We start from the raw sequence: 17952 nt of genomic DNA on the forward strand, positions 1-17952 counted from the left end.
TGCATCCGGAAAGTATTCACAGTGCTTCACTTTTTCCACATTTTGTTACGTTACAGCCTTATTCCAAAATGGATTAAATTAATTTTTTTCCTCAAAATTCTACACACAATGAAGCAGCTTTGGCAGCAATTACAGCTTCAAGTCTTTTTGAGTATGATGCTATAAGCTTGGCTCCTATTCTTGGGCAGTTTCTCCCGTTCTTCTTTGCAGGACCTCTCAAGCTCCATCAGGTTGGATGGGGAGCGTCGGTGCTCAGACATCTTCAGATCTCTCCAGAGATGTTCAATCGGGTTCAAGTCTGGGCTCTGCCTGGGCCTCTCAAAGACATTCACAGAGTTGTCCCGAAGCCATTCCTTTGTTATCTTGGCTGTGTGCTTCGGGTCGTTGTCCTGTTGGAAGATGAACCTTCACCCCAGTCTGAGGTCCAGAGCGCTCTGGAGAAGGTTTTCATCAAGGATGTCTCTGTACATTGCTGCATTCATCTTTCCCTCCATCCTGACTAGTCTCCCAGTTCCTGCTGCTGAAAAACATCCCCACAGCATGATGCTGCCACCACCATGCTTCACCGTAGAGATGGTATTGGCCAGGTGATGAGCAGTGCCTGGTTTCCTCCAAACATGACGCTTGGCATTCAGGCCAAAGAGTTCAATCTTTGTTTCATCAGACCAGAGAATTTAGTTTCTCATGGTCTGACAATCCTGTGAATACTTATGTACATGTGATTTTTTTTTTCTTTTTAATAGATTTTCAAAAATGTAAAAAAAACTTTTCTCACATTATCATTATGGGGTATTGTGTGTACAATTTTGAGGAAAAAAATGAATTTAATCCATTTTGGAATAAGGCTGTAACATAAAATGTGGAAAAAGTGAAGTGCCATGAATACTTTCTGGATGCACCATCCAGAATACTGTATACTTTCTGTATACACTTCTAAAGGTCTTATAGTCGGATAGTTGTTTATTTTATCTGGTCCGTCTCTTCTTTTCACTTTTACTAATGATCTGTTCCTTCTATGTGCACATTTACAGTAAACAACCAGCGTGAGCTTTAGTAGTAATTATTGTCTATGCCATGGTCAGCTGTTTTAATCGTTTCACAGTGATGCAATTCAAATCTGTGGAAGAGGTCGAGAGCCTACTTTCTTAATATCACAGACTCTTTAAATATCGCAGTCTTTTGCATTAGATTGGTCTAACTTGATTGGGCTGTGCTGTGAGTCGTTGTGCTGTTGCTGCTGTTCCAGTACCTGGCTGGTGGAAGTTCGGGGAGAGTTCTCTGGCCACAGCTCTGGCAATATCTGAAGCCTGACTGGCTGACTGAGCCGTGTGGTCTGCAGCCTCTGCTTTGGCCCAGGCATGGGACGTCCTGAAAAATACACAGATAAAGTACAACAGACTCTGTAAGTTTAGCATCCACCAAAGAAGTGACTGACATACTCTCACAGTGCAGCTGCCCTTCTAATGATATACTTATGGTTTATTTAGTAGTCTCCACACAAGTGTCTCAGAAATTTAAGACCGCTGAGCACAGATGTATGAAATCTCACTACAACACAAAACACCATTTAAAAAAAAAAAACATACAGAACTCTGTTAGCTGATTGAACATTTGCAAAGTTGTAACATCCAACCAAGCATCATCCATCAGTGATGTCATCATCCATCAGTGATGTCATCGTTGGTTTGTGAACGTTATGAATCCTCCAGTTCAGATTCTGTCCGTCACCATCTTTGCTAGTTCGGAGCGGTTTGGAGCAGGAAGTGACCATATTTGGACGAGCTGGGGGAGGAGCCAGAGGTGGATCTGACCGATCTGATTGGAAACCTGACGATACTACATCCCGCCCACCGATAGCTGTAACCTGACTGCAACACAGGCCTGTCAATCAAACAGACACGCCCCCAAAAACAGGTCTTCTTGAATCTTCTTTTCTAATGAATGAGGGATTATTTTCAGATGGACCTCCAGAAAACTAATAAGAAGGAGTGACTTTAGCTAACAACACCGAGATAACTGATGGACACATTTTATTCACTTTGGATTTGATGAGAGAAGTTGAATGGGAGTCTATGGAGCCGGAGGCTTTTTGGAGCCGACCTCTAGTGGCACTCGCTGGTATTGCAGCTGAAGACACTTCTGCATCGGCCTCATTGTTCAGACATGAAAGCTACGAAGCAGCTGTAACCACTTGTTACAGCTGCTTCCCTCTCCACAATCCTCCTCCAAATGTGCTGAAGCTTCTTGGTAACTGGACAATTACTGTTTGTTACAGAGCGGTAGCTGTTGGTTATATATGACTACTGTATTAAAATATACACCCAAGTATTTTTTAAAAGGAAGAAAAAATGTCAAATGAATCTCAACATCACATCTTCATTATCAAAGAAGATCGGTCATTTTTTTGCTTTGTGGTAAATTTGGAGTTTCACCAGTTTTTGGGAGGTTTCCAGTTTTCCACACTCAGCCCTAATGGAAGTGCTCATTTACTAGAGCTGCATTAATCATAATGAAAATGACTCTGCAACACTTTTAAAGCCCGACCAACATGGGCCTACCACAGACATATTGGAATCAGCAAATATGTGTTCTGATAAGAACCAGAATAAGAAACATTTTTTACAGAACATAATACAGCCAAAATATGCCTAAGGTCATTTAGAAATGTTGTTAGTCCATAGTTTGGTCGGCAAAGGGGGCTCCAGTTCAGTGTAATACATTGCTGGCAAGTTAATAAACAATGATTCAATACTTTTCCATTATAATACGGCCATGTCACTCATGCTAATCACATCTCTTTGCTGCGAACAGTCATTTCTGTTAAAGTTATTTCTTAAACTGCACTGTAACTTTTATCCTATTTTTTAGCGTGTTTAATGTTTTAATGACTGTTTTTAATGTTTCAATCAATGTTCTTAATTGTTTTTAAATGTCCTTTTCTTTTGCCTGATGTTTTGATGCTTTTAATGGTTTTATGTGAAGCACTTTGAATTGCCTTGTTGTTGAAATGTACTGTACAAATAAACTTGCCTTGCCTTGCATTGTATATAAAAGTGTTCGGAGCTTCAGGTTCTGAAAAATGAGGCCTGAGACTGAGAATTTGATGAGAGAAGTTGAATGGGAGTCTATGGAGCCGGAGGCTTTTTGGAGCCCTCGGTGGTATTGCAGCTTAAGACATTTCTGCATCTGCCTAATTCTTCAGACCTGGAAGCTACGAACACTTTTATATCTAGTCTGTGGTTCAGAGCAAACGCAGAGTGAATGTTCGCCTCGCGTTACTCGTGTGGTTACGGCCGCTCAAGTTAAATATTTTCAACTTGTGCAGACGCGTCTTTGCATTGACTTTGTATGTAATCGCTCCGCGGGAGTAATTCGCTTCGCGTTTGGTCTGAAGACAGCTTTAGTCATTACAATCTGGAGGTGCTACGGGGCTTGATTGGCTGATGAATAAGTGTGGAGGAAGTTAGTTTCACTAACCAGGAGGTTTTAAGTTAAATTCAGCCTATTATTAAAATCAACAATGCCCCTAAATACAAGTATTTAAATTACACAGAAAAAGGGAGAAACACGATTTAGTTGTAGCTTTCTGAGGTTTTCATACATAAAACGTTATACCTGGAGATGGCAATCTCAACTTTTGTTCTGGCGATGGCCGCTGCTCTCACTGCTCCCTCGATGGCGCGATCCACTTTCTGTTTGGTCTTGGTGTTCTTCAGGGGGATCAGGTGCTTCTTGATGCCCCGGGCCAGAACATTGTTCTTGTACTTCCCTTCTTCTTTGGTGCCATTAGGAAAGATGGTGCAGCCATAGCCATGGCGCTTATTGTTCAGCCACTCGCCTTCGTACTTCATCCCGTTGGACCGCTCCGAGACACCGAAGCCGCTGCGTTTGTCATTTTTCCACTCGCCCATGTAGGACTCGGTGGTGGTGGCATCCACGTTGTCCTCCAGTGGCAGGAAGTCGTCGGCCGGGTCTCCTTCTCCGAAGCTGATGGTAGAGTTGGCGTCGCTTGAACTGATGCGGCTCATGGTGGTGTCGCTGTGTGCCGAGCTACGCTTACTGGAAATCGATGAGCGCGAGTCTGATTTGCGAAGTCGCTGAAGGCTGCCGAAGATGGAGCCGCGTCGGAACAGACCCTTCTTCTCCGAGCCGCCTCCGTCCGAGTGGAAGTTGAGTACGAAGCCGCCGCGTGTGCCAGCAGGGCTGTCAGACAAGCTGTCACGCAGCACGGTACCGTTGCTCTGCTCACTGCGGATGGAAGCCAGCGAGGTTTGTAGAGGTGAGCGGATGACAGAAGCCATCCCATACGGCACACTCTGGCGTACGCCGTAGCCATGACGCATCCCACCAGTCCACTGACCCTGATATGTACCTACAGCAAGAACAGAGGAGACAGGACGGAGAGTGAGGGAACTGTAAAATACTAAAATGTACTAATTAATACTGATAATAGTCACCAAACCGAGGCATACATGTAGGAAGCACTGGGTGGACAAATAAAAGGCAGCGACGGTTAAAATATTTTCCAACGACTTCTCCAAAAATATATGATAATCAGTAACTAATTTGATAATAGATTAATCATTGAAGTCATCTTATAAGTAAAAAGTGAATCTCTTATGTAAGCTTTCTTAACTGTGGAAAAAAAGGCAACAGGAAAGTGATTTTGTTGCGATAATTAAGAAAATAATCATCAGCTGAAAACCCCTAAACATAACCGGAGACCATTTTACATTTTTACTGGCCATTTCATTCATTTCTATCAACCAATATTTATTTGAAGATAGACCAAAGACAACATATCAAATGTTAAAACCGAGAAATAGTATTATTTTGAGAAACGGCTCATTTTCTATTTTATGATACACCTCTTAAAAAAGTTGAGACAGAGGCAACAAAAGACTGGAAAAGTTGTGTAACAGTAAAAAAAAAACACCTGGTGGAACATCTGACAACTAATGAGGTTACCATGGCAACAGATCAGTAACATGATTGGGTATAAGAAGATGATTTCAGAGAGGCAGAGTCTCTCAGCAGTGAAGATGGGGAGAGGTTCACCACTCTGAAAGACTGTGTTGGAAAATAGTGCAACAATCTAAGAATAATGTTCCTCAACGTAAAACTACAAAGAATTAGTGGATTTCATCGTCTACGGTTCATAATATCATTAAAAGATTCAGAGAATCTGGAGAAATCTCTGAACACAAGGGACAAGGCTGGAAACCAATATTGGATGGTGGTGATCTTCGGGCCCTCAGGCAGCACTGCATTAAAAACACACTATTCTGGAGTGGAAATCACTGCATGGGCTCAGGAACACTTGTGAAAACCATCGTCTGTGAACACAGTTCATCGCACTACACATCGCACTGGTCTCCTCAGTTCCCAAACGTTTACAGAGTGTTGTAAAAGGAAGAGGCGATGCAGCACAGTGGTGAACATGATCCTGTCCCAACTTTTTGGAGACGTACAATAAAACAATTAAATTTCTCAGTTTCAACATTTGATTTATTGTTTATTTATTTATTTTTAATTCAATATGGGTTTACATGATTTGCAAATCATTTCATTCTGTTTGAATGTACTTTATACAAAGCGTCCCAATTATTTCAGAAACATGGTTGTTTTGGGGCTGCACAGATAATCGGAACAACGTGGTGATCTTCATTCATGCCTCTATGCGATCTTATTTTTAAATGACAAAGACTCTGCCACAGTTTCATTCAGGACATCAGCTACATCAAAACCAGCGCTTCCTGCAGAGTTCTGCAGGAATCACGAGGGAATCTACGGAAAACTGCCAGACATTGTAATGAACTGCCAGCTGTTCAAATAGGAGTTAATCTTCTTGCTTAGGTTCATCAATGATGATAAATAATCTGATGTCTGTAGTTTTTGAACATTTTGAGTCATCAGTGTTTTAATAGACTCAGTAGTAGCATTTCATTGATACGACTGTTTCCTATATTGATGAAGGCTGCTAACAGACACTAGTTCTGTAAATAGTTCACTAATAAATAATAAATGTGGCAATTTTTGATCAAGTAATATCAAGTTCAGGCTTAAATAAACAACTTCAGGTTCGTCCATGCCAACGTCCGTTCTAAGCACCGCCCACTTCCGGATTAAGCCCCGCCCCCTCCGAGTAAGGATACGGATACAGATTTTGGTTTGTCTGCCATATAAAGTAAACTCATGTTGGTAGATAGATATCAGTAATAACTGGTCTGAACCACCTCTCAAAAGCAAACTAAACCCATTAACACTGTCTGTAACGTTATACAGGGCAGTACTGTGTAAAGAAATTCAGCCCTGAGCTCATCAGCTGTTCTGGACCGCCTGCAGCACGCTCTGATGCCCATTTTAAATCACAGAGAGGACCCAGTAAAGAGATAGACAGCGACAGAAGAAACGTAATGGATTTTATGATGGCTCAGCACCACACGGACGCAGCAGCTCAATGAAAGTTGTCCCTGTATGCCCGATCGTAAAAAAAACCACTGAGGTTATACGGTGACGTTCCTTTATGAGCCAAACCCATCGTTCCTATTAACAGCTGTTTATTTACCAGAAATGTAGCAAGTTAAGCATTAAACTACAATAATGGTAAATTTTTCAAAAGATGTTTTCTTTTTTTTTTTTAATTTTTAATTTGACTTTGTTGTAAATCCTTGAACGCCATTGACCCATAAATGGTGATTTTTTTTTTTTTTTTAGTCCTGATTCCAGTGTCACCAATCAGTCCATCATGTGGATTCCTCTTTGTCTCACAGCCAAAATAAAGTTGATCTGTACCCTCCATCTCTTTCAGTCCAATGAAAACTAAAGCAGAGATGTGCTAAACACATCAATAAATTAGAGATTGATATATAAAAAAAAAAAAATGCCCACTACAAGTTTTTCATAACCAGGTAATATCAAAAGTATGTAAAACCACTGAATTAAGACTTCCAAGTGTCCCAGTAAGTCCTGTGTGTCATACCAAGACCCCAGGGATCGGCACACTTAAAAAGAATTCAATTATTAACTTTGATAAGTACCCCCATGTTTAACCTGTGCGTTGTGTAAAACATCTGTAATGCCAAAACCCAATATTTTACAGTTAACTTTCTTTTACAACTAAGTACTTATACTTCATGCCTTCAAACCAAATTGCTGACTGAGAAGATATCCAGAGCCTGCATGTTGGAGGTGTGCTTGAGTCTGAAAGGTGTTTTGATAGCTCGGACATGCCACAGTTGTGATTCTAAAACCACCAGCGGTGCATTTGGTGATAAAACAGTTAGCTCCGTGGCCTGGTTAGGTAAGCTCCGGCTCTGCCCTGATGGCTCCTGCTGCAGAATGTGAGAATGTGCTATTTTTAAAAGATGGAAGTAACTTGAGACACTGGGAAGTCTGTTGGATGGCCAAGCATAATGCCAAGCATTTATCTTGCAATGTGGAATAAGCTTTCTCCACCGAGGCAGACTGACGACACTGGACGAGCCTCTGGAAACAAAATCAAAGAAGAAAAAAAGCCTCATTGGCTTGTACTCGATAAGTTTCTCCAATTACTTGCAGTTCTGTCAAATTAACTAGAGAAGCCGTCTCTCAGTGGTATTCCTCTGGCAAAGTTGCAGTTTTCCTCCATGTTTATCCAGACTCATATGCATTCAACTTTGGCCTCTAAAACTGACTCTGATAGAACACAAAGTTGAAGCCATGACGGTAAACAACACTTCAAATATGGACGTTGCTGCAAAGAAGTTACACATTTCTTAAACATAGGTGCTTCACACACACATCTTCAACCCAACAGCACAGACGACCATCGCAGTTTAAAGGTGGTTCGTTTCTAGGTGGCCAATTCAGTATCTGACCAAATGTGAAATGTGGTCTCAATCTGATTCAGTTCCTCAGTTACGGTATTAAAAAAATAGCCGAAAAAGTGTTTTGGCAGAACATTATGTCATAGTGAAGCTGACCTTTGACCTTAACATGTCATCACTTAATATTTTTTTATCCGATTAAACATTTGTGTAAAATGTTGTCATAATCAGTGGATTCATCCTTAAGTTATGGCCACAAACAAGTTTTTTGAGGTCACGGTAATCTTGACCTTTGGCCACCAATTTCTAATCATTCACTCTTGAAGCCAAGTTGACATTTGTGATGAAATTTCCTCCAGTAGTTTTAAATATATATCACATTCACAAGAATGGGACATGAGGTCACATTGACCTTGACCTTTCACCAATAAAATCGAATCAGTTCATTGTGGAGTCCAAGACGGTTCCATTGGTGTGGACACAATATTTCAGGAGAGCCATCGTTAATGTCGTTAATGTTCACAGTTACCTTTAACCACAAAATATGCAATCAAAAAAACACATTTTTTTATGAGTTGAAATAAAATATCTAAGACTTTTATGGACACAAAACATTTATTTCCCACAATTTTTTTTACAAATTGTTAAATCCTTGTAAATGAGCACCACCTTTATCAAGATAATATATCCTCATGATTGGTGCAGCGTGTCAATATGCTGATTAAAAAGCATGCTAATTGCAATAAGAGGACCCTCTAAAACATGTCGTTTCATCACGCGACACATTGCCACAGATGTCACAAGTTTAGAGAGAGCACGCAGTTCGTATGCTGTCTCACAATCATAACTCGCTTCAACGTTGTTTCAGAGATTCAGGCAGTGCGTCCAACCGGCATCACCCCTGCAGCCCATCGGTACCAGCGCCAGTCCAGTGGCTTCACCTGCAGCATCATCCGAGACCAGACGCCCAAACAGGTGACGCAACAGTTGGTTTGCACACCCAAAGAATTTCTGGTCACACTGTCAGAAATCGTCTCGGGGAAGCTCATCTGAGCGCTCGTCGTCCTCACCAGGGTCTTGACCCGACTGCAGCTTGTTGTCGTAACGAGCTCTCCTCACGGGTAAAACCCAGTTTACACAGCACCGGGCGGCGGGCCAATCTGGTGACGGTGCAGGGTGAAGAGAAATACCAATCTGCTCTCATATTTATGTTGATTGAGATGAAAAGGAAGCATTGTTGGGCTGTTTTTGACCCGGCGTGCACCCATTCCCTCATCCGTCACTGTCATTGGTTGGCGCCCAAGAACGGAAACAACTGAAGTCAAGTGAAAACCAAAGCTTTGCGTTTGCTGATGAGACAACATGCCAGTTTGCTTTAGGAAAGGTTCAGTTATTATATTCCTGGCATTAAATGATGTGGTCCCTGGAAACATACATCACTGCAGATGAGAACTTTGCTTTCCCCATCATGGATTGCATTGGACTTTCTGGTCAAAAACTCCACCAATATGAATCTGGGTGACTGGACCTGAGGAGTTGGGGGGCGTAGGGGCTAAACCTTCTATCCTTTCCTGCATCAACATACTGAGAAGAGCGGCGAACTAACCAAAGGAAGTCAGTCTCATTATGGCTGTTCCAAAACCACCACCGGGCTTTAGTGACCTATTTGTCCCTCCAGAAGAGACAGGACCTACTATTACTGATCTCCACCGGAGGTCCAGGAACTGATGGAGGGTTTGGCCAAATGTTTGTTCAGCTAAATTGGGGGGGAAAAAACACAGTTGAAGATCTTCACAACAGATAATGTTTCTGTCTGCTGCAAGTCATAGAGATGTCACCCTACAAACGGTAGATCATCGCAGGTGGAACAGATGCTCAAAGATGGTATATTGAGCCATCTCAGTCTGCCTCGGGTTCTTTGTTGAGGCCAGTGAACTTGAACTTGAACTTTTAAACCCCAAAATTTGATCAGCTTATCCTTTAGCATACGTGATTGTTTGTGCCACATTTGAAGGGATTCAATTAAGGTGTTACTGAGATATTGCGTTCACAAAGAAAGACCACAGTGACCGTGGCTTGTAACCACAAAAATCCAATCAATTAATTTTAATAGTAAACATTTGTGACAAATTTGAAGAAATTCCCTCCAAGCATTCCTTAATCATAGTGTTCATGAGAATGGATCAGTGGAAGCTGTTCGTCGTTGGGACCAAATCAATATTTTTTGCCAAGTTTGCAGAAATTTACTCAAGGTGTTCTTGAGATATTGTGTTTACGAGAATGGGATGGACGGATGGGAGGGACCTAAAGTCACAGTTACCTGGAACTTTGACCGTTGACCACCAAACTTATTAGTTCATCCTTGAGGCCAAGGACATTTGAAGAAATTCTCTCCAGACATTTGTGAGGTATCATGTTATTGAGAATGGGTTGAATTGCAGTCACAGTGATCTTAACCTTGGACGTGAACCAATCAGTTCATCCTTGTAACCAAAGTGAAGCTTTTTGCCAAGTTTGAAGAAATTCCATAAAAGCGAAACGGACAGAAAACGGAAAAACATGATGCCTCCAGCTAAAGCTATCCCCGGTGCATCCAAAGGCATAAAAAGAGTTGCAGGGGTTTCTGGAAACTTTTCTTAATTAAGTTTTAATTAAACAAAGTCAGTGAGTGACTGTGCACGAGTTGACATAACAATGTCTACACTGGAGGTAAACTGTATGTCAACTAAGACAGAACCCCTGCTTTTCATTGCACGGGTCATGGAGCGTTTTGTAGCTCTGTTGAACACAGTGTACGACCTGGTGAATGAACAACCACAGCTCGACTGGCAGACATTACCGTGTACTTGTTTTTCTTTCTTAAATGGGCAGTTAAACCAGTGATCTGTGCTTTCTTATAAAGTCCTGTTGGCAAAACCCTAATGCATAAGCTGAAAACAAGTTGACGAAGTCAGATGGACTAATTTCTGCCACATCGAGGTGTCGGGTAGAGCTAAAGATAGAGAGAGTAGGAGCGAGAGAGGGAGGGAGGCCATTCGGTTGGCAAGCAGAACTGGTTTCATATAACCGGTGGTGGGTAAAAGTAGGTCCACAACCCATTTACTGCAGCAGAGGGATGGACACACTGATGTAATACACAGTGGTAAGAGCACAGGTCTGCACTTAAGTACAAGTGCTGAAGAAGAATTGGTTACAAAAAAATAAATAAATAAGAAGTGATCATGCATTTAAAGTTCTCGTTGTCTCTCGAGTGTTATGCTTCATGCAGCAGCTTAGTTTGATTCGTTTTTAATCAGCCTCAAGATTAAAGAGTACTTCAGCAATTTATAAATGTCTGTCCAAAAAACTTGGAGGACTCATAAGAGACGTATTTTAAAAAAAGAACGGTCAAAATCAAAACAGCAGAAGTTCAATTTCCAGAAATGCTGGATACTACGATTCCCATGATACAACTGGATAACATCCTTAGTTAGACCTTCCCTGCCTGGTGTTCACTCATCTCTATCAAAACCAGTCCTTCCAACCTGTAGCACAGGTTTTCTGTGAAGAAGGTTTAGTCCTTAGGTTCAACCTAATGACATCATCAGAATGACATCATCAGACATGGCAAAGCTTCTCCAGAGCCGGACAACACGTTATACAACGGTTTTCAAATAATACTCAGCAAAACGAATAAACTGGTCTTAAAATCCATTGAATTCCCACTGGACCAACACGTGGTTCTGATGCTCACACCAGGTCGGCCTGCTACAGAACCCCCGGACGGCCAATGACCACAATCATTTTGCAAATCTAGTCGTAGTTGGATGAAACTAACAGAAATGTCATATTTACATTATAATTTCCAGATCATCGTCCAGCATATGAGCTCTGACTGGCATCATCTCCTTACACCTCCTTCGTCTACTACGGCTTAGCGATCAATTAGTACCACCGACTTCTAGTATTCAATCGACTGTATTTTGATGAGCATCTGTTGACATTAACTTCATGGATTAAATTTCAAAGCCAAAAACCGCAGCCAGTAAATGGCTCTTCTTCATACGGTGTATACGTGTATTATTCAATTACGATTAGGCTTAAACTACACAGTGGCACAAAATTAACAGAAAAATATAATTAAATAGTTAACCGCAATTTGGGTAGAGCAATTAAACGTTGACTGAAACTTCTATATCCTGCCAACACTAGCGCCAGGTGCTCCCAGATGTTATAGAAATGTAGGAAAGACAAAATCCCCTGAAATCAAGGTCCTCTCACTTAATCTTAAAAAGTACAAAGCTTTAAAAAAAAAAAAAAAAAAGTAGTTAGTTGACCATCAGTTAATTCTAATTATTATTTAATTATTAATCATTTTTTGAAATTACCAAACTAATATTTCCAATTGTTCAAGGGCCTTATTTGGTTTCCAGTGGTAATTCTTGTTTTCTTCCTTGACTTAACAGAATGTGATTTCAGTGTTTTAATTATTGCTCTCAACACAGTTTTCTCGACTGTCTGTTGCTTTTCCTGTCAGAGAAAACAGCTCCTGAAGCGATGTCAACATCATTGGCTTCACTTTTACTGGCACCACTTGTTGTCGGCCCCAAATCCAAAGTCTGTGATTACTTTCTCTCTTGGTTATTCCAACATGTTTTCTGATGATGATGGCGATGGAGTGATTTGCTTGTGTTACCACCAACGACAACAACAGTGGCTCAACCAACTTTACAAAAGCCTTTTGGTCTATGATGGATTTTTTAAATTCTAGACAGAAAACACAGCTCCTCTCTGGTGCGTCTCTGGTCTCTTTTATCATTTTCCATCTTTCTTTTCTGTTATTGGATGTACTGTAGATATGCAGCCTCTCCCAGCTGCTAGCAGAAAGTCATGCTGACTGGCTGGCTGGCTAGCGTACTCAGCAGGCCGTTCTGCAGTGTGTTTCCAAATGTTCGATTATTGGTGCTCCAGATGTTGTGTGCCGCGGTGCCTCTTGAAGAGTGTAAAGTTGTGTAACACTCAGGACACCTGGATGTAACTCCAGTTCTATGAGTGAGTAAAGTTACAGCTACTGTTTCAACACTGCACTGGTAAGCCGATATATAAAAATGCCATACCAAAGGTAAATAAATGATACACCAGACAAATACATACAGCCCAGGACTAAAATGTGGTGTATAATTCGTTAGCACAAACAGTAAAAGAAACATTTACAGTCAAAAAGTAACGTTAGCTTAAATCTAGCTGAGCTTGAACAACGAACAAAAATGATCTCCAACGAGTTGTTGAACACTTTTATCACCGAGAACTTACTTGTGCATTTAGTGTGATGGACAACAGCCGTGTTAGTAGCTGAGGTTGTCTGAGGTATTTAACCATAGTCAGTATTTCACCTGCAGTAGATGGCTGAACGTCCCTCGTCTGGAGAATCAAAGCTTTAACAGTATGGAGGTTAAGCTATGTGCTACTGTAGTCAGCAATTAAATATATTTTAACCAACTAAAAAAGCTTGCCTAAAAAACATTAGTATTTTAAGTGTACACTTTATTTAGAATATATTCACCGCTTTTCCTTACCTTTAGAAAAGCCACCAGACTCCCTTCACAAAAACAGTAATTGTACCTTGGAGAAGTTGCTGGTTGACCACTGCCTCGATCGCTCAGTTTGTTTGTGTTATTGTGTGACTACGGTGTCATACTGGATTAAAATGTAGTGAGAAAACACCAGTCTCACAATGACACTAACAAACTCATTGATTAACATATTGGTAGATGAGAAAGTTGTGTTTTTTGTGATGTAAAATGACTATTTTTGTCAGTATAGCTGGATATAACAGCACACTTCCCTGTTAGAAAGACCGTGTGACTCCAAGGTAAAGTGGTGAAAATATTCTAAACATAGTGAACACTTAAACTGATACTGATTTCTTTAAGTGGGTTTATTTTTAGGTGGCCGAACTGCGTTATGGTGCTGACCCTGTCCACGGCGGTACATAGCTCAGTGCTGGTACAGCTGCTGCTTCTCCAAACTGAGAGGCCTACCCACCCCTGAACGTGAAACCAACTCTTCTCAGAGACAACCAATGAGTAAACGTTAGACGCAGTGGAAACTAACAATTTCAATGATGCAGCATTGAGGGGAAATCCACAAAAAGTATGTGGAGTGATAAATAAATAAAGTCAGGTACAAATCTTTGAGCTAATTTAACACATCTGAATCAAAGACAAGGGTGGTAGCATGTATGGGAGGGAACCCTGTGTGTGTGTGTGTGTGTGTGTGTGTGTGTGTGTGTGTGTGTGTGTGTGTGTGTGTGTGTGTGTGTGTGTGTGTGTGTGTGTGTGTGTGTGCTGGAATCATTTGCTATGAGATTACTTGCACCACACCTGCTATAGAGAGACGTACATTATCAACAAGCTCCAGAATAAATGGACTGACAGGTATTTATTCGCTTTGCTGGCTGCAGTGAGTATAATGAGTATATTTATAATGAGTAATAAACCAATGTGTCTGTTGTGCAACCAAAAGGCACCGAATGCTGTGGTGAAAGAATACAACTTGAAAAGTCCAATCATGGCTGGTTTTCTGCCACTTTTCCTGAGTAAACTGCAAACATCTCTTCAACAACTTGCACATGCAAGTCGAGCTTTTAATGTAGATAAAAACAAGGGTGTGTTGAGAGTCTCAGGACGGATCTCATTATTTTATATGTTTAAGCCCAAGAGCAAAATCAGAGCAGAATAATTAATCTCACAGACTCAAATAGGCTCAAAACGACAGAAGTCTGAGGTATGGTTGTTTTCATAAATCACCTTTGTTGTGAAAAGTCAAAAATTAAAGATGTCTTTTATGATAATTCAGACAGTTTGTTTGTATAAAGGGGAGATGAAGTTTACTCCAAAATGAATAAACATGTTAAATACAAACCAATGGTTCCACTGTGTGTGCTTGTGTGAGTGTGTTTGTGTGTGTCTCTGTGTGTGCTTGAGCAACTATCTTTGTGAGGACCAGTTTTAATTTGACACCACAGGAGTGAAGACATTTTGGGTCCTCACTTTCTCTTGACTTTGATTTAGGATTAACTTTATATTTAGGTTGAGGTCAGAGTTAGGCATCTAGTTGTGAAGAAGCGTGTGTGTGTGTGTGTGTGTGTGTGTGTGTGTGTGTGTGTGTGTGTGTGTCAATAAGTGGTCACTGAGCACCTGCACAATGTTTTTGCAACACAGAATCCCCCCCCCCCCCCTCTCACCTCCATCCCCGTACGTCTCCACGCCGTACCCGTCCTGCAGCCCGTTATTCCAGGTTCCCTCGTACTTGGCCGGTGTGTTCAGGCTCTGCCGGACTCCGTACCGACCCTTAAACCCGTGAGTCCACTCTCCCCGGTAAGTCCACCTGCCCTTGGTCTCCACGCCGAGTCCGTGCCGCTTCCCCTGCGCCCAGCAGCCCTGGTACAGGTTCCCGCTGGGCCATGTGTACACCCCGACTATCTCGAACCCGTTCGACCACGAGCCGGAGTACTCGCCCTGGCCCTTGGGACCGGTGCACACGCCGTGGCCGTGGGCTTTCCCGTCCTCCCAGCCTCCGCAGTAGGTGCCACCATCGTCAAAGTCGAACCGACCGCCCGTCATTCAGAACCGGAGGGAAAGTATTGCGCTGTTGCTTCTGATGAAGTCCAGAGTGTGCAGATTGTTCTCCGGAGCGACGTGATGTGGACGGATGAGCCGGTGAGAACTGGACCTATCGGCGGAGAGATGGCGGCCGGTTCCACCGGTGGTGTTGTATCGGTGACTGAAGGCGGGACGTGGGAGGGTGAGAGGCGGCCGCTGCAGCTGCCGGAGTCGCTCCTCTTCAAAGTGATGGAAGACGCTCCCACTCCTCTGGAGTGAAGAGCGGTGAGCCGTCCGCGACCTGATACGATGCGGTTTCCTGTCTGACTTTTCAAAATAATAGCCAACCGGTCAACGCTTCCGTTCCGGTGACGGTCGGAACCGGATGCACCTTTCGTCTTGTCCGTCCTGTTCTCGTTAAAGCTCAAGAATTTGGTACTAAAGATGAACTGATTAGATGTTGGGGTCAAAGGTCACCTGTACTCCAATTAAACCATAGACTTTATAAAAGTGGCTGGAAATATGGCTAATCCAGAAGTTCCCTCAGTGCCACTAGAGGTCGGCTCCAAAAAGCCTCCGGCTCCATAGACTCCCATTCAACTTCTCTCATCAAATCCAAAGTGAATCAAATGTTTCTACCAGTTTACTAGTTTGAGCTATTTTAAATTGAAGTCTACTGAGAGTTGTTTGTTTTCCTGCAAAATGGGGCAGATGTGCTGAAAGCCAAAAGTTTCCTGATGAGCCTTTGCATCATCCAGGGCGGGGCTCTCCTCGACACGCCCCTTTCTGGGGGAAAACATTGACATTGTGACTAACCCCTTTAAATAATAAGGACATGCTGAAGAGTTGCACCAACAATGATGTGAAAAACTCTTATCTCAGATTTTTTCCTGTTATGTCCTGAAAAAGATCCTGAAGACTGAAGTGACTAAGGAGGGATCAAATTAAACTTCTTCATCCATCCAGCGTGTTCTCTGGCCGGCAAAGTGAAGCAGTGAATGAAAACATTAAACTGGCAGAGTTTACCTCAAAATGAACACCAAAATGTCCCTGCACCAGCACATCTTCACCAACACGCGTCCTGGTCCGCTCATCCTTCAGATTTCACCTTGATATACGAAAAAACCTCGCTCTGCACGAAAAGGTGCCTGGATCTGCGCTACTTAAATATACTGTTGTTTTTCTGAAGTTCGGTTAATTAAACCTGATTTTTCTGGTTGACTTACACCCTTCATGAATACGTCAAGGTATTTGTCAAGATACAGAAGCTGCTCTCAGCCTGGTGGACCCCCCTGGACCGGACTTCACTCTGCCAGATTAAAAACCACGTTGACTTGACCTGATGAGTAAGATGTAATTATGTCAGGCTGGTTGTGTGCCAGTGTGTTATTATTTGTTATTGTTGTTGTTGTTGTTTGTTTTTTCCCTTCTGTTTTGTATTCTTAACGTTTCAAAGTTTCGTCTTGTTAAGTTGTAAAATAAAAAAAGAAGTTGTTTTTCTGTCACTGTGTAAAAAAAAAAAAAAAAAAAAAAAAAATCTTAATTTCACGTATTTTTTAAATTGAATGAATTTGCAGTTTTAAAGCCACCTTCCTGGTTTTCTTAGTGGCAGACATGTATCTGCCTAAGAGTACAAATGACATTGTTTTTACTGTCTGGGCTTTTACAGCACTTCATTTATTATTATTGGGACCTTGAGTTAAATTGTCAAGCTTTCCATGGCAGCAGCCTGTTCAGGGTAATCATGAAGTGTGTGAGTCCTGGTAAATAATATGTGTGGCTTTGCCTTCAAAACCTTGTGATTCAAGAAATTTTTTCAGAACAAAAATATGTCAAATGTCTGTAAATAATTGCAACAGGTAGGAAATTAATGTGCCCAGATTTTTCCTGAGCAGACATTTTAAAAAGTCCAGTCAAAGCTTGTGATGGCTGAACTCTAAATTTAGAAGCAACACCAGCTGTTCTCACTGCTGCTCAAACAGCACATACAACATGGGCACTAAAAAACTAACGTGGAAACAAAGGTTATATTCAACAAACTAAACATTGTAAAAGCATTTGTTGCCGTTTGATCTCAAATGTCTCCTTAAAAGCCGGTTAAAAAAAAAAAAAAAAAAAATCACAATATCACGTTTCCCCAGAAGGTTTAAGCAATGCTTTTATTTTGAAGGCAGAAACGCCACTCAGCTTGTTTTCCTCTGACTGTGAGCAGCTTGTTGTGGCTGTCTGCAGGCCAATCACATGAAAAGGAGATCAGCAGTTTCCATGGACTGTAAGATATGAATTACTGCTGCTGTTTATTCTATTAATTATTATAAAAGTGATGTAATATCAATACTTGTAAATGCTGTATCATAACAATGTGGAGTTCAGTGTAAACTGATATGCTCAGTTGCAAAGATACAGACTTTCTGCCCATTGTTCTGCATATCCATACTTCTGTGTTAATAATGACTTTATGACACGCTGGTGGTTTTATAAACACTACAGACAATCGGATCTGATGGATTATTGCATGATGAGGAAGGTCCTGAAATGAAACCATCGTACTGCTCTGAATC

At 41.6% G+C, this 17952-nt stretch overlaps 1 protein-coding gene across 1 annotated transcript in view; it reads right to left on the reverse strand.

The window, feature by feature from the left end:
• The window catches only part of LOC138212777 (junctophilin-1-like), a 31274-nt gene extending 15601 nt beyond the window's left edge, over positions 1 to 15673 (reverse strand). The window contains exons 1-3 of the mRNA XM_069173338.1: positions 15034 to 15673; positions 3616 to 4372; positions 1250 to 1368 (exon numbers count right to left, since the gene is read on the reverse strand). Of these exons, the coding sequence (XP_069029439.1) occupies positions 1250 to 1368; positions 3616 to 4372; positions 15034 to 15412 (1255 nt within the window). The 5' untranslated portion in view covers positions 15413 to 15673. The remainder of the gene's footprint in view (positions 1 to 1249; positions 1369 to 3615; positions 4373 to 15033) is intronic.
• Positions 15674 to 17952: the final 2279 nt, after the last annotated feature.

This window comes from Embiotoca jacksoni, unplaced genomic scaffold (genome assembly GCF_022577435.1).
Source record: "Embiotoca jacksoni isolate LCO1_2020_lvr unplaced genomic scaffold, fEmbJac1.0.p SCAF_59, whole genome shotgun sequence".
NCBI classification, from domain to species: Eukaryota; Metazoa; Chordata; class Actinopteri; family Embiotocidae; genus Embiotoca; species Embiotoca jacksoni.